General features: G+C 41.5%; 1 protein-coding gene across 1 annotated transcript; it reads left to right on the top strand.

The window, feature by feature from the left end:
- The first annotated feature begins 11,193 nt into the window (after positions 1-11,193).
- On the top strand, positions 11,194-15,696 carry LOC125516777 (protein PALE CRESS, chloroplastic-like). Its single transcript, XM_048682095.1, has 7 exons — positions 11,194-11,462; positions 11,539-11,618; positions 12,607-12,801; positions 13,424-13,510; positions 14,305-14,355; positions 14,515-14,694; positions 15,206-15,696. The coding sequence occupies exons 1-7, from the start codon at positions 11,312-11,314 to the stop codon at positions 15,437-15,439; spliced, it is 978 nt and encodes a 325-aa protein (XP_048538052.1). The 5' UTR covers positions 11,194-11,311; the 3' UTR covers positions 15,440-15,696.
- The last annotated feature ends 1,155 nt before the right edge of the window (positions 15,697-16,851 follow it).

Here is a 16,851-nt window from a genome sequence, read left to right on the forward strand (position 1 = left end):
ATAATAACTTTATTATTGCCTCTAGGGCATATTTCCTTCAGTCTCCCACTTGCACTAGAGTCAATAATCTAGATTACACAGTAATGATTCTAACACCCATGGAGCCTTGGTGTTGATCATGTTTTGCTCATGGAAGAGGCTTAGTCAACGGTTCTGCAACATTCAGATCCATATGTATCTTGCAAATCTCTATGTCTCCCACCTGGACTAGATCCCGGATGGAATTGAAGCGTCTCTTGATGTGTTTGGTTCTCTTGTGAAATCTGGATTCCTTCGCCAAGGCAATTGCACCAGTATTGTCACAAAAGATTTTCATTGGACCCGATGCACTAGGTACGACACCTAGATCGGATATGAACTCCTTCATCCAGACTCCTTCGTATGCTGCTTCCGAAGCAGCTATGTATTCCGCCTCACACGTAGATCCCGCCACGACGCTTTGTTTAGAACTACACCAACTGATAGCTCCACCGTTTAATGTAAACACGTATCTGGTTTGCGATTTAGAATCGTCCGGATTAGTGTCAAAGCTTGCATCAACGTAACCGTTTACAATGAGCTCTTTGTCACCTCCATATAAGAGAAACATATCCTTAGTCCTTTTCAGGTACTTCAGGATGTTCTTGATTGCTGTCCAGTGATCCACTCCTGGATTACTTTGGTACCTCCCTACTAGACTTATAGCAAGGCACACATCAGGTCTGGTACACAGCATTGCATACATGATAGAGCCTATGGCTGAAGCATAGGGAACATCTTTCATCTTCTCTCTATCTTCTGCAGTGGTCGGGCATTGAGTCCGACTCAACTTCACACCTTGTAACACAGGCAAGAACCCTTTCTTTGCTTGATCCATTTTGAACTTCTTCAAAATCTTGTCAAGGTATGTGCTTTGTGAAAGTCCAATTAAGCGTCTCGATCTATCTCTATAGATCTTTATGCCTAATATGTAAGCAGCTTCACCGAGGTCTTTCATTTAAAAACTCTTATTCAAGTATCCCTTTATGCTATCCAGAAATTCTATATCATTTCCAATCAGTAATATGTCATCCACATATAATATCAGAAATGCTACAGAGCTCCCACTCACTTTCTTGTAAATACAGGCTTCTCCAAAAGTCTGTATAAAACCAAATGCTTTGATCACACTATCAAAGCGTTTATTCCAACTCCGAGAGGCTTGCACCAGTCCATAAATGGATCGCTGGAGCTTGCACACTTTGTTAGCTCCCTTTGGATCGACAAAACCTTCCGGTTGCATCATATACAACTCTTCTTCCAGAAATCCATTCAGGAATGCAGCTTTGACATCCATCTACCAAATTTCATAATCATAAAATGCGGCAATTGCTAACATGATTCGGACAGACTTAAGCATCGCTACGGGTGAGAAGGTCTCATCGTAGTCAATCCCTTGAACTTGCCGAAACCCTTTTGCGACAAGTCGAGCTTTGTAGACAGTAATATTACCGTCGGCGTCAGTCTTCTTCTTGAAGATCCACTTATTCTCAATTGCTTGCCGATCATTGGGCAAGTCAACCAAAGTCCACACTTTGTTCTCATACATGGATCCCATCTCAGATTTCATGGCTTCAAGCCATTTTGCGGAATCTGGGCTCACCATCGCTTCTTCATAGTTCGTAGGTTCATCATGATCTAGTAGCATGACTTCCAGAATAGGATTACCATACCACTCTGGTGCGGATCTTACTCTAGTTGATCTACGAGGTTCAGTAGTATCTTGTTCTGAAGTTTCATGATCATTATCATTAGCTTCCTCACTAATTGGTGTAGGTGTCACAGAAACAGTTTTCTGTGATGCACTACTTTCCAATAAGGGAGCAGGTACAGTTACCTCGTCAAGTTCTACTTTCCTCCCACTCACTTCTTTCGAGAGAAACTCCTTCTCTAGAAAGTTTCCGAACTTAGCAACAAAAGTTTTTCCTTCGGATCTGTGATAGAAGGTGTATCCAATAGTCTCCTTTGGATATCCTATGAAGACACATTTCTCCAATTTGGGTTCGAGCTTATCAGGTTGAAGCTTTTTCACATAACCATCGCAGCCCCAAACTTTCAGAAACGACAACTTTGGTTTCTTGCCAAACCATAGTTCATAAGGCGTCGTCTCAACGGATTTTGATGGTGCCCTATTTAACGTGAATGCGGCCGTCTCCAAAGCATAACCCCAAAACGATAGCGGTAAATCAGTAAGCGACATCATAGATCGCACCATATCTAGTAAAGTACGATTACGACGTTCGAACACACCATTACGCTGTGGTGTTCCGGGTGGCGTGAGTTGCGAAACTATTCCGCATTGTTTCAAATGTACACCAAACTCGTAACTCAAATATTCTCCTCCACGATCAGATCGTAGAAACTTTATTTTCTTGTTATGATGATTTTCAACTTCACTCTGAAATTCTTTGAACTTTTCAAACGTTTCAGACTTATGTTTCATTAAGTAGATATACCCATATTTGCTTAAATCATCTGTGAAGGTGAGAAAATAACGATATCCGCCACGAGCCTCAATATTCATCGGACCACATACATCTGTATGTATGATTTCCAACAAATCTGTTGCTCTCTCCATAGTACCGGAGAACGGCATTTTAGTCATCTTGCCCATGAGGCACGGTTCGCAAGTACCAAGTGATTCATAATCAAGTGGTTCCAAAAGTCCATCAGTATGGAGTTTCTTCATGCGCTTTACACCGATATGACCTAAACGGCAGTGCCACAAATAAGTTGCACCATCATTATCAACTCTGCATCTTTTGGCTTCTACATTATGAATATGTGTGTTACTACTATCGAGATTTAATAAGAATAGACCACTCTTCAAGGGTGCATGACCATAAAAGATATTACTCATATAAATAGAACAACCATTATTCTCTGATTTAAATGAATAACCGTCTCGCATCAAACAAGGTCCAGATATAATGTTCATGCTTAACGCTGGCACCAAATAACAATTATTTAGGTCTAATATTAATCCCGAAGGTAGATGTAGAGGTAGCGTGCCGATCGCGATCACATCGACTTTGGAACCGTTTCCCACGCGCATCGTCACCTCGTCCTTAGCCAATCTTCGCTTAATCCGTAGTCCTTGTTTCGACTTGCAAATATTAGCAACAGAACCAGTATCAAATACCCAGGTGCTACTGCGAGCATTAGTAAGGTACACATCAATAACATGTATATCACATATACCTTTGTTCACCTTGCCATCCTTCTTATCCGCCAAATACTTGGGGCAGTTCCGCTTCCAGTGACCAGTCTGCTTGCAGTAGAAGCACTCAGTTTCAGGCTTAGGTCCAGACTTGGGTTTCTTCTCTTGAGCAGCAACTTGCTTGTTGTTCTTCTTGAAGTTCCCCTTCTTCTTCCCTTTGCCCTTTTTCTTGAAACTAGTGGTCTTGTTGACCATCAACACTTGATGCTCCTTTTTGATTTCTACCTCCGCAGCTTTCAGCATTGCGAAGAGCTCGGGAATAGTATTATTCATCCCTTGCATATTATAGTTCATCACGAAGCTCTTGTAGCTTGGTGGCGGTGATTGGAGAATTCTGTCAATGACGCAATCATCTGGAAGATTAACTCCCATTTGAATCAAGTGATTATTATACCCAGACATTTTGAGTATATGCTCACTGACAGAACTGTTCTCCTCCATCTTGCAGCTATAGAACTTATTGGAGACTTCATATCTCTCAATCCGGGCATTTCCTTGAAATATTAACTTCAACTCCTGGAACATCTCATATGCTCCATGACGTTCAAAACGTCGTTGAAGTCCCGGTTCTAAGCCGTAAAGCATGGCACACTGAACTATCGAGTAGTCATCAGCTTTGCTCTGCCAGACGTTCACAACATCTGGTGTTGCTCCAGCAGCAGGCCTGGCACCCAGCGGTGCTTCCAGGACGTAATTCTTCTGTGCAGCAATGAGGATAATCCTCAAGTTACAGACCCAGTCCGTGTAATTGCTACCATCATCTTTCAACTTTGCTTTCTCAAGGAACGCATTAAAATGCAACGGAACAACAGCACGGGCCATTTATCTACAATCATACATAAACAAGCAAGATACTATCAGGTACTAAGTTCATGATAAATTTAGGTTCAATTAATCATATTACTTAAAGAACTCCCACTTAGATAGATATCCCTCTAATCCTCTAAGTGATTACGTGATCCAAATCAACTAAACCATGTCCGATCATCACGTGAGATGGAGTAGTTTCATTGGTGAACATCACTATGTTGATCATATCTACTATATGATTCACGCTCGACCTTTCGGTCTCCGTGTTCCGAGGCCATATCTGTATATGCTTGGCTCGTCAAGTATAACCTGAGTATTCCGCATGTGCAACTGTTTTGCACCCGTTGTATTTGAACGTAGAGCCTATCACACCCGATCATCAAGTGGTGTCTCAGCACGAAGAACTTTCGCAATGATGCATACTCAGGGAGAACACTTCTTGATAATTTAGTGAGAGATCATCTTATAATGCTACCGTCAAACAAAGAAAGATAAGATCCATAAAAGATAAACATCACATGCAATCAATATAAGTGATATGATATGGCCATCATCATCTTGTGCTTGTGATCTCCATCTCCGAAGCACCATCGTGATCACCATCGTCACCGGCGCGACACCTTGATCTCCATCATAGCATCGTTGTCGTCTCGCCAATCTTATGCTTCCACGACTATCGCTACCGTTTAGTGATAAAGTAAAGCATTACAACGCGATTGTATTGCATACAATAAAGCGACAACCATATGGCTCCTGCCAGTTGCCGATAACTTAGTTACAAAACATGATCATCTCATACAATAAAATTTAGCATCATGTCTTGACCATATCACATCACAACATGCCCTGCAAAAACAAGTTAGACGTCCTCTACTTTGTTGTTGCATGTTTTACGTGGCTGCTACGGGCTTAAGTAAGAACCAATCTTACCTACGCATCAAAACCACAACGATAGTTTGTCAAGTTGGTGCTGTTTTAACCTTCGCAAGGACCGAGCGTAGCCACACTCGGTTCAACTAAAGTTGGAGAAACTGTCACCCGCAAGCCACCTATGTGCAAAGCACGTCGGGAGAACCGGTCTCGCGTAAGCGTACGCGTAATGTCGGTCCGGGCCGCTTCGTCCAAGAATACCGCCGAACCAAAGTATGACATGCTGGTAAGCAGTATGACTTATATCGCCCACAACTCACTTGTGTTCTACTCGTGCATATAACATCAACATAAATAACCTGGCTCGGATGCCACTGTTGGGTTTCGTAGTAATTTCAAAAAAATTCCTACGCTCACGCAAGATCATGATGATGCATAGCAACGAGGGGGTGAGTGTGATCTACGTACCTGGTAGATCGACAACGGAAGCGTTTGGTTGATGTAGTCGTACGTCTCCACGACCCGACCGATCAAGCACCGAAACTACGGCACCTCCGAGTTCTAGCACACGTTCAGCTCGATGACGATCCCCGGACTCCGATCCAGCAAAGTGTCGGGGAATAGTTTCGTCAGCACGACAGTGTGGTGACGATCTTGATGCACTACCGTCGCAGGGCTTCGCCTAAGCACCGCTACAATATTATCGAGGACTATAGTGGCAGGGGGCGCCGCACACGGCTAAGAATAGATCACGTGGATCAACTTGTGTTTCTCTGGGGTGCCCCTGCCTCTGTATATAAAGGACCAAGAGGGGGAGGCCGAACGGTCACATATGGCGCGCCAGGAGGAGTCCTACTCCCTCCGGGAGTAGGACTTCTCCCCCAATCCTAGTTGGAATAGGACTCGTGAGGTGGGAAAAGAGAGAGAGAGAAGGAGGAGGGCGCCGGCCCCCTCTCTCCTTGTCCTATTCGGACTAGGGGGGAGGGGCGCGCGGCCCAGCCCTGGCTGCCTCTCCTCTTCTTCCACTACGGCCCATTAAGGCCCATATAGCTCCCGAGGGGTTCCGGTAACCTCCCGGTACTCCGGTAAAATCCCGATTTCACCCGGAACACTTCCGATATCCAAACATAGGCTTCCAACATATCAATGTTTATGTCTCGACCATTTCGAGACTCCTCGTCATGTCCGTGATCACATCCGGGACTCCGAACACCCTTCGGTACATCAAAATGCATAAACTCATAATATAACTGTCATCGTAACCTTAAGCGTGCGGACCCTACGGGTTCGAGAACAATGTAGACATGACCGAGACACGTCTCCGGCCAATAACCAATAGCGGAACCTGGATGCTCATATTGGCTCCTACATATTCTACGAAGAACTTTATCGGTCAGACCGCATAACAACATACGTTGTTCCCTTTGTCATCGGTATGTTACTTGCCCGAGATTCGATCGTCGGTATCCTATACCTAGTTCAATCTCGTTACCGGCAAGTCTCTTTACTCGTTCTGTAATACATCATCCCGCAACTAACTCATTAGTTGCAATGCTTGCAAGGCTTAAGTGATGTGCATTACCGAGAGGGCCCAGAGATACCTCTCCGACAATCGGAGTGACAAATCCTAATCTCGAAATACGCCAACCCAACATGTACCTTTGGAGACACCTGTAGAGCTCCTTTATAATCACCCAGTTACGTTGTGACGTTTGGTAGCACACAAAGTGTTCCTCTGGCAAACGGGAGTTGCATAATCTCATAGTCATAGGAACATGTATAAGTCATGAAGAAAGCAATAGCAACATACTAAACGATCGGGTGCTAAGCTAATGGAATGGGTCATGTCAATCAGACCATTCAACTAATGATGTGATCCTGTTAATCAAATGACAACTCTTTGTCCATGGTTAGGAAACATAACCATCTTTGATTAACAAGCTAGTCTAGTAGAGGCATACTAGTGACACTCTGTTTGTCTATGTATTCACACATGTATTATGTTTCCGGTTAATACAATTCTAGCATGAATAATAAACTTTTATCATGATATAAAGAAATAAATAATAACTTTATTATTGCCTCTAGGGCATATTTCCTTCAGTTTGAGAGACATTTGAATGCTTTATTAATTAACCAACTCCGTACTCCATGTTATGCTATGTTGATCATGTTCATGTTGTACAAACAACTGATGTATATTTAAGCTTAAATTGGAATGGGTTAAAAATCACTTACAAAGTGTTCTGATGACACATTAATATATTTGATCAAGGATTATATAATATTGTAATCAAATGATTTTCTTGTTTTATCCCAGTTTGAATGAAAAAAAGTTGTAGTACCATGTAGAAAGAGATTGTGTGGACTCTTAGGCATGAAGAGGTACACATGTGATTTAAATGTCATAATAACATCATAATTCTAGTTTTACGTGTAATTTAACTTTGGTTTTACTGTATTCTTCAACTTATAAAAGATTTGTCTTTGCTATTACTTGTGTTCTTTCTCTTCCCGCCGATCAAACAACCAATTACAAAATTGAAGTTTCGTAACCCTCGGTATTAGATTTATACTGTATCCATGTATTTTACCTTTTTATGTTTTACAAATCACGCGAATCTATACAAAAACATACACATGCCAACACGCAACACCCCCACCACACACACACACACCCTATACACATACACAATTCAACATTGAACGCTAACCTAAGCACTAAAAAGCCTCCTACAAACATGTATACCGAATTGAGGTATACATTTTCTAGTAAGCCATTCTAGTCCTCTTGGCGCCAAGGTCAGTTGAATCTTTGTACTATGACTCATGCAATAAAACTCATGACCACATCCAACTGATACACAAGACACCACTTCATTGAACTACTTTTCTTTGTAAAAAATATAACTTCCTTACACAATCAAATAAGCCAAAAAATATTCATAGCTCCCATAAAAATAAGCTAGCGAAGATACTTTCCAAACCCTATATTGCAGAATTTCTTTTACAATACACTCAAACTGATGTGGACCGAGCAGTAAATATGACCAAACATGAGTGGTATATGGATTTTAGGGGCAAAACTGAAAGACATTGATGACAAATCCCACAAATAAAGGGCACACCATGTAATTTTTTCAAGTATGACATGATCTATTTTAACTTAAAAAGAAGTAAGAACAAAAGTTGAAGTTCAAAAAATTGATTTCTTACACATACAGACATGTGCACATATGCATGCTAACAAAAACATCTTGGCATCACATGATCTACAAAATTGTAGATAAATCATCCACGTAAGTGTTGGCAATTGATGTAGAATCAAAGAGATGAGACGAGCTGATGCGACAACATGATCCCACAACATAGCACTAGGGTAAGTGCATCTAGTGCCCCCGTTTGGGGTTTGGATGATTAATGATAATAAAGTTAAGGGACTAATGTTTTTGTGAGTATACACAAGTGGAAGTCCGTGACCATTTGGTTTAACCGTGGACAATGGCCCTTAAAAATGCTATGAGAACATTTGAAGTCTTCAGAATTCCCATTGAAGATTTGGAAACTATTGTGTAGACTTTATTTTTACTATTGTTTATTTTCGCTTGAGTCATAGAGCAAACGATACTATTAATGGGGTATAAGTCAAAGCAAGATTGGAGTCTTTGTGTGTGCTCAATCGAACCTAATTCTTAGGTGGGTGAAGACTAGAAACCTCCTTCCCTAGCGAGCTTTTTAGCTTAAGTGTCAAAATTTAGTCTTAGGGGCACTTGGGTTAAATTCCTCGCCGAGGAGTTAGATGACTTGCTCTGCAGGCTAGTCCACATGGGCTAGTGATTTGAAATTGTGACAGTCGCTATGTGTTGGTTCCAAAATGGGCGCGTCCCTTCCACCTTCATATCCACCCCTTGGGTTGCTCGTTTGTTATAACTAGCACCCTATCCCATCCATCTATAGTCGGCTACTCCATGTTATTTAAAAAGTCTTATCTGAGCAACCCTTCCTCCCACAGATTTGAGAGAAGTCCAAGTGAGGGAAAGCAAGAGCCTAATGTGTTAAGTGATGGAACATCATGGAAGAATCTAATTGAGCCTAATTTGGACTAGTTAATTTTTAGGATTGTGTGTCCTCTAGATGGTTAGGAATCGTTTAGAGCATATAAAGTGTAGAACTGTTGAAGAATAGATTTGTACCGACCTCGAGATTGCCGCAAGATCTACCACATGATTGCCGAGTTCCAAGGAACTTAGCTCAAGGAGAGCAAGGCGAAGACTTGTGTCTCTTCAGAGCTTTTGACTCGGCTTCTCCAACCCAGACATAGAACTATGCCAACGGTTTGAACTGGGGGGGGGGGGTTAAATACATCGCTATATCTTCACCAAGTAACGGGTTCTAATTCCTCACTTTTCTTTCTATAATCTACTAAGCTTCAAAGAATTTCCCCTTCCTCATTCTCTGTGATGGTAGCGAAGACACCAGATTACCTTTTATTCCGTTTCGCTGCTTAGATTTTCACTAAAGTGTTGTACTCTCTTCACTCTGTGAAGACTTTGACCCTGGTTAACTTGTTAGATTCACTCACAACACCTTAGCATATTTCTCTTCAGTTACTGTGATTAAGATGTTTTCCAATGTGCTGTTTACTTTGTAGTTTTTTTTGCATGCCCATCCGTTATCTAGTTCTTCTACTAGATTTCATTAGAATTGATATAATGCTTTGATGTTGTTCTTCAGTTTACCGAAGCTTTTCATTTTTCTAAAGAATTTGTTAAAATTTACGTTCACCCCATCGACTCGATAGCTTTGATACCACAACTAGCCCACATGACTCGTAGCTGAAGAACGACAAAACTATGACAACGATCACAACGGTGGGGCAATTTTGGTCTTAGCAAATGAGCCCCAAAGACTAGAGTGATCCGCTATTCTTTTTACTAAAACACATCTACAAAAAAATACAGTCTATAAAAGGGAAAAAAATAAGCGAATGTAAACATATCATAATGCCGTGGAAAATCAATGGTTGGATGGGACTTATACTTCCCCGGAGAATAAAATGTTCTATAAAAAGCCTTGGCGAGACCCAAAAATGTATATACGATATTATATGAGGGGAAATAATATTGAATGCAAATATAGATCAGATACAATAAATGTACAATCACGAAGCATCAATTAAGTCATCCAGATAATATGTCTTGCCCGGACAGATCTTCCGTCAATATTTTCTGTACTACTTGTTTGTTATGCCTGTATACGATCGATTAATATGCTTTTCATTGCTATTTTGTGGATACACACGTGCAACACTCACTTTCACCTTTGGAGATGCCCTACGCACGCTGGGGTGAACATCCACAATTTGCCCATCAAACACATTGGGCAGTAACACATTGGCGTGAACATCCTCAGCATCACCCAACATGCGATACACAATAAGCCTAATGTCACTTTTGTGGCATTTGCATTTCCAATTTATAGATTCAGGATGCAAAAAGTCACTTTGAACCCAGGTGCATTGGAGCCCTATTTTTTAAACTATGCCAAAATGCTATTTTGAAGTTTCAATTTTTTTTGAAAACAAATCCACATGTTTATATGAATTTATATTACACATGTGTAAATTTTGATGATGAAATAAGTAACCATGTGAGTTGCACAAAAATGACAAAATCATGATTTTGGAAAGATGAACAGTGCATGCATTATTCACTATTTTGATATCCCATTTTGTCATTTTTGTATAGGTCACATATTTACGTATTTCATCACCAAACTTTACACATGTGTAATATACATCCATATGATCACGTAGAATTTTTTTCAGATTTTTTTGAAAACTTAAATGTGATTTTCAAAGTATTTAAAATAAGATCCTACAATACACTCAGGTTTCAAAAATCCACTCTCATTCAGGATGCCCATAACTGGCGAACGTTCGCCAGAGAGGGTGGCATTTGCGAATGTTTGCCTGACAATTTGCAAATGTTCGTCAGCTATTATTACCGTAGATCTATACAGCTATTATTGCCATCCTGATAAATGATACGTGACATTCACAAATCTCAAAGCATCTCCTATCCCCCACTTAAAATCAGGAAGGAGAGAGATTAGATGCTTTATGATTTGTGAATGCCACGTATCATTCATCAGAACGGGTCTCACTTGCTAACCGTGCTAACCGTGAGACCTGATCTCATATAATTTTTTTTTCCAGATATTGCTACTGCTCCAAAAATCGCTCATGAGTCATGACAAGCACCATCGCGGCCAAGTGCGAGCATCACTGCATTCTCCGTCGGCTCGGGTTTCATCCGCAAAATCCCCGCAAAATCCCCCCAAAACCCCGACCGCACGCTCGCTCACCGGCGAAGCTCGTGACTCCTCCGTGTGATGGCCGCCGCGGCGCCCGCGCTTCCCACCTTCCTCCGGCCGCGGCCGCCCCCGCCTTTCCCCTCCTCCACGCCGCCTCTCCACCGTCGCCGCCCCGCTCCGTCTCGTCTGCACCCTGCCCGGCCCGCCGCGCCCCTCTCCCCCGTCTCAGGTGCGAGACCTCGAATAATCTCGGCCCCGCCTCTCTTACGAAATTCGCTTCAGCTTTCTTCCACTTCCCGCTGCAGCTGTGGAGAAGACCAAGGGTGCCGCCGCGGCAGCCGACGAGGTCCAGCTGGAGGGGATGCCTTCCGAGTTCTACGATGAGGTATGGCGAGTAGAGTAGTTCTCAGAGGCATTTCGCCGTGCAGGTTCCGGGCAAGCATGAGCTGCTCTTATCGCACACGGAGCGCGTACTTGTGGTTATAATAAACTCTGCCCCTTTGGCGGGTCGATGGGATTTGGTCCTTTTATATGTATATACACAGCTATATTGACCTTTTGCTTGGGACATTAGTTATATCTGCAATTCCACAATGAAATTTCTTCTATGTCCCGCAATTAGCCAATCCTGTTATTAATCCCATTTGCAAGGTCCTGGACTAGCACATCTGTGTGTTTTGGGGAGTGGGCAGCGGTGCTTTGTACCGCACAATAATAGTTTTAATAAGTCCTACAATCTCTGGCTGTTCATTTGGAACAACAAGAATGACAAATCAGCATCATTAGGGTACTGGATATGCATTGTCGATGGTCCTTCCGTATCATTTTCTGATCAGACTTTTTTTTTCCTATTCTCTAGCTTATATAGAATCATCACGAGGGGATTCACCCACACATGACTCAGCCTACTTTGAGCTGACATGGAATTGTGACATGCTATTTGTATCGGAGCCACACATCTCTATTCACCCCAAAGTGATGAGTTGAACACACGAATACCCTTGCTACATTTAGCTGCAAAACTGTCGTGAGCAATTAACTGGTCTGTTGGGAGCATAATTTATGTTGTTTGTTTTCTTCTGTTATTTCGCTTACCTTTGAAAATTGGTATTATCTCTCCTAACATCTTGCAATGAGCATACATCTCCGTCTGATTCACATATTCAATCATCATTGCTGTTAATCTCAGTTCATTGTCTAGACTTATATGAGTTTTTTTGTGCGTGTGTTTGGGGATAGGTGGGTGGGTGAGTGGGTGCGGGGATTATACTTATGTGAGTTGAGCTTTCACATCCATGGTTTTACAATTTTACTTAACTTCAGCAGCAAAAAGAATTCTGTAACTTGTGCACCATCTGTACTTCCACTTGCAGGAGTGGCAAGCCAATCAGCGGGAGAGGACTAAGGAATGGCATGCATATCGTCAGAAAGAGGAAGCCGAGGAGGAAGCAAAATCAAGTGAATACCGAGAGATTGGGATGCGTATGAAAGCATACCCACAGGAAGAAGTTTGTAAAGCTAGGGTTTTAGTTTCAAGTTTCATAAGAGCTGGTGAAGATGTTGAGAAGGTATCTCAGTTCTTCATTTGGACTCTTACAAATTTAAACCCTACTGCTATGCCCTGTTTCTCTCCCTTCCTTTTTTCTGGACCAACAATTAAGGGAACTACACAAAATACATTAACAGATGGGAAAATTGTGATCCAACAGAGCAAATTCATGATTTATGGATCTTAACCAAGTGTTACAGGTTTAGACACTACTTTATAACTGGTAAGTCTGGAAGGAAAATGCATTTACACGAGTTATTTAAATCCAAAAGGACGAAGCACCCACTCTTGAGTCTGGACTTTTGGTCAAGTTCAGTAACCTAGAAAATATTTTGATGTTAGGAGTGATCGTAATATGAGTATGTAGCTGTATCTAATAACATATTGAGGATTAACTACTGCTACTCACACCTGTGTCTGTGACGCTCTAGCACGTGCATTCAGTGGCATGCTCCATCCAAGTTTAATTGTCATATTTGTTTATATGGAAATTCGAACACCGTTAAAACAAAATCATGGAAAAGGAAGTTCGAAGTTATGTTTCCTAAATTTATTAAATTAAGTATATGTGCCGAAGCCAACTGTCAAAAACTTATTTTATGAAATATTTGATTTAATTTGCATTGTACATCTATATGCAGGTAATTGAGAAGGCTGCTGAAAGAGGAGAGCTTACCGAGCTTGTTCTCATGGTCATTTGGAATCGACTTGATGTTGCTCGGCGTGATGTATGTAAAAGCTCTGTTCTAAGTCATGTTACCTATAGGTCCTATGGATTGTTTATTTTTATGTACAGTTCACGTCCTATCAGTTAGAATAGAACTTCAAGCTTGTAGCCTTCTACTGTGTGATACAGGGTCCTATTGTATGTTGGTAATTGAACTTTTGTTATCAAAAGTATTCGTTGCTTTATGCTTTGTTAGTTCACTACTTCCATGCCGCGGGTAAAGAAAAAACTATGTACTTCTTCTGATCCAAATTAATTGTCGCAGCTTTAGTACAACTTTATACTAAGGTTGCACTAAAGCTGCAACAATTAATATGGATCAGAGGGAGTACAAATATCTTAAAAGGAACTACCCATAAACAAACCCGTCGAAGGTGCATGTAGAACCATTTGATTGAGTAAAAGTGGATTTGAGATTGCATAATACTAAAGCGTGCAGTCATTCTTCTTTGAAGAATTTTTCAAGAAATTGAAACACCTGAGGGAGCTCCCACAATCTTAGTATCTCATATATAGTTTTGTCATTGTTTTTGTCTCTTTGTGTTAATCTGTGTAGCATTATGTCGGCATTGATTTGAATTGCTAGAGCATGTCCATTGCATTGGCATCTCATTGTAAGACACGGTTTCCTTCGTTTCATGGTCTTTATCTTCCTTTCTCGATTGTTCAACGTTTGATCTTTATTTATTTATTTTGACTTGTCCTCATTGCAGAAATGTATCTGAGAAGTTCCCTTGATTGTAAATTGCAAAGTTGGTATATATTTGTTTATCTGACCTTCTATTCTACCTGCAGGATGAGAAAGATGCCATCAGAAGCCTTGATCTCTTGTACAGAAGGGTAGAGGTAAGTGGAATATCTGTTCTGTATCTTATCTAGATGAGTTTCATTAAGCATTATTATTAGAGGTTTCTGCCCACAATTGTTGATTATTTAAATTTTCCCTGTTTTTAACGGTCTCGTTAGTTTGCAACTTTCTAATCAGAAATTGAAACTTTAATGCAGACTGAGATTTTAAGAAGTGAAGCAACTCCCGCCATGAGATTACTTGATGAACTTCTGAATATTCATGATGGCTCTGACGATGACAAATGGCTCAAGGCATGTAGAAAGCACATGATTGAAGTTTTTCCAAGAGAGGACCCATTCACCATGGTCTTTCCTCCTGGGTTCGACATGGAAAAAGTATGTTAGTTGTACACAAGGCCCCCTTTTCTTGATGAAACTGGCCGTGTTTGAATTGACGACACTCGGGTGTGATAATTTATGAAAGAGAAAATTAAAAAAGCGTCTTACTTACATGGATAGTCCTCCTAGTTAGTCACTCAGCCATGTTTAAAATTAATGGAATCCCGTAACGTATGAGCCATCCTATTAATGCCAGTTAACATAGCTTTGCCAAGCTGTTGTACATCTAATAAACCATTGACACCTAAAAATGCATGTTCCCTTAAAGCAAATTTTACATGAAAAAGAACATAAAGTATTGCAGGGCAATGATATTATTATCACACCTCTCATGGTAAATTGACTCCAAAGATCACCAGTTGTCCTGTTGTCAGTTCATACTTTTAAAATTACCATTCCCTAATTGGATTCTGAATTTCCTGCTCAAATTACTTCTCTATATCATCATGGTTCTTAGATGCTGCAGAAAAATTCTGAAATTTAAGTTTTTCGTCGTTTTTCTTTTCAGCATGATGGGCAGATCAAGCTGCCTCCCCAGGACGATGACGTGCTTCTGAGAGTTGACTTTGTGAGGGAAGTCGATGAGTTGCTGAAAGAAGTTGAAGCTGAGCAAGAAAAGAGTAAGCTGCAAACTGGATACGACCCAGAGTCTGTTGCGACCATGTTGAAACAGCAAGAGAAGCTGCGGACTATATGTCAAGTGGAAGCTCTCTTGGAGTTGGCAGCCACCCTGAAATGGTGAGGACTGAACAGTATCGTTTACTCTCTTGTGCGTAGACCCTAGAAGGCATCGACTTGCCCGGATGATTTCACTAGATCAGCGCTTGCAAGCTGTTTCTTTGTGGTTTCTGCTAGTTAGAGCTTAGAAACTGTTAACTATTCATAGTAGAGACGTGCCATTCCTCTTCTGCAAAAAAGAAAAATGCATACATTATATGCGTGGAGATACGTAGTGATGTACATTTGCACCATTGATAGTGGGTTCCTTGCAACTGGATATATCTGCACTGGTGGCTGCCGCACTCATGGCGGCAAAGGTAGGAGGGCATTCCGGTGCTTGTAATGCGAGCTAGTACAAGCCAGCAAGCTCTGTGTCTGTATGACCAGAAAAAAGGGCAAATTGCTGGCCTTCTAAAGTTCTCAATTGGCTTTATAATTTGTAAATCTGATCTTCAAACTGAAAAATGAGGAGTCGTCATGGGAAAACCCCTGAGTAAGGCACTGCACATTGCAAGAACTTGTAAAAGTAATTGCAGTTTTGCATCTTTTTGGAAATCTCATAAGCTAGGACACTGTACATCCATTAAGCATGGTATGTGCTCCATGTGCTTACTCACCCTGATCGTGCAATGCTTGAGTTGCTGCACATGCACACCATTCTCCTGGCATTGCAAGTTAAAAGGCAACACAGTGAGGTTGCTGGCGAGCAATACTGAGTTTACCGAAGGAATGCAATAGCTCCCACCGCCTGAGGCTAACTAGCTAGACCAAGGTTCGGGAGATATGAGCGACAGTAGATCTAGGCAGCCGGTGATCGTCGGAAGACGTCATTTAGGCTTGGGATACATCTGGAATACGAGTCTGCCAAATTCTGAAGCTGTTGCTTTCATGGCTGCCCTGTCAATTTACACGTTGTTGCAACTTGCAATGCCGCTGGATCTTCGTATATGCGCGAAACCAAGTCGGCTCCATTATTCTCTAGGCTCGCCACTGGTAGTCTGGTACTTGCATTTTTGTTGTTAGCGCCTTAGTGGTGTCAGCATGATTTTGGCATCCTTCTCTGCTACTAGTCTTGCTCTTCTCAGATGTTGCGGACAAGGTGCAAACAACGTCAGTTTTACATCTCTTAGGGCCATCAACTTGGCTGTTCCATGGAAGTTGCTTCACCACTGCAAAGATCCGTGGAGGGCAATAGTATTGAGAGCCGCTCAACTGTGAGACCTAGAATAGCAACTCTCATACGAAAACTCACCGGAGAAGGGGATGGCTAGATGCAGTCACCGCACCACTATGAGTCCAATGAGACGAGCCACACTCATAAATTAAACCTGAGTTCTTTTTCTTAGAAAATTGGAGAGCGCATATACCGCATTAACTAAAAAAAAACTACCCCCCGCCCCCAACAAACAGTATCATAAATACATAAATCTATAT

Source organism: Triticum urartu, chromosome 1 (genome assembly GCF_003073215.2).
Source record: "Triticum urartu cultivar G1812 chromosome 1, Tu2.1, whole genome shotgun sequence".
Classification (NCBI taxonomy): domain Eukaryota; kingdom Viridiplantae; phylum Streptophyta; class Magnoliopsida; order Poales; family Poaceae; genus Triticum; species Triticum urartu.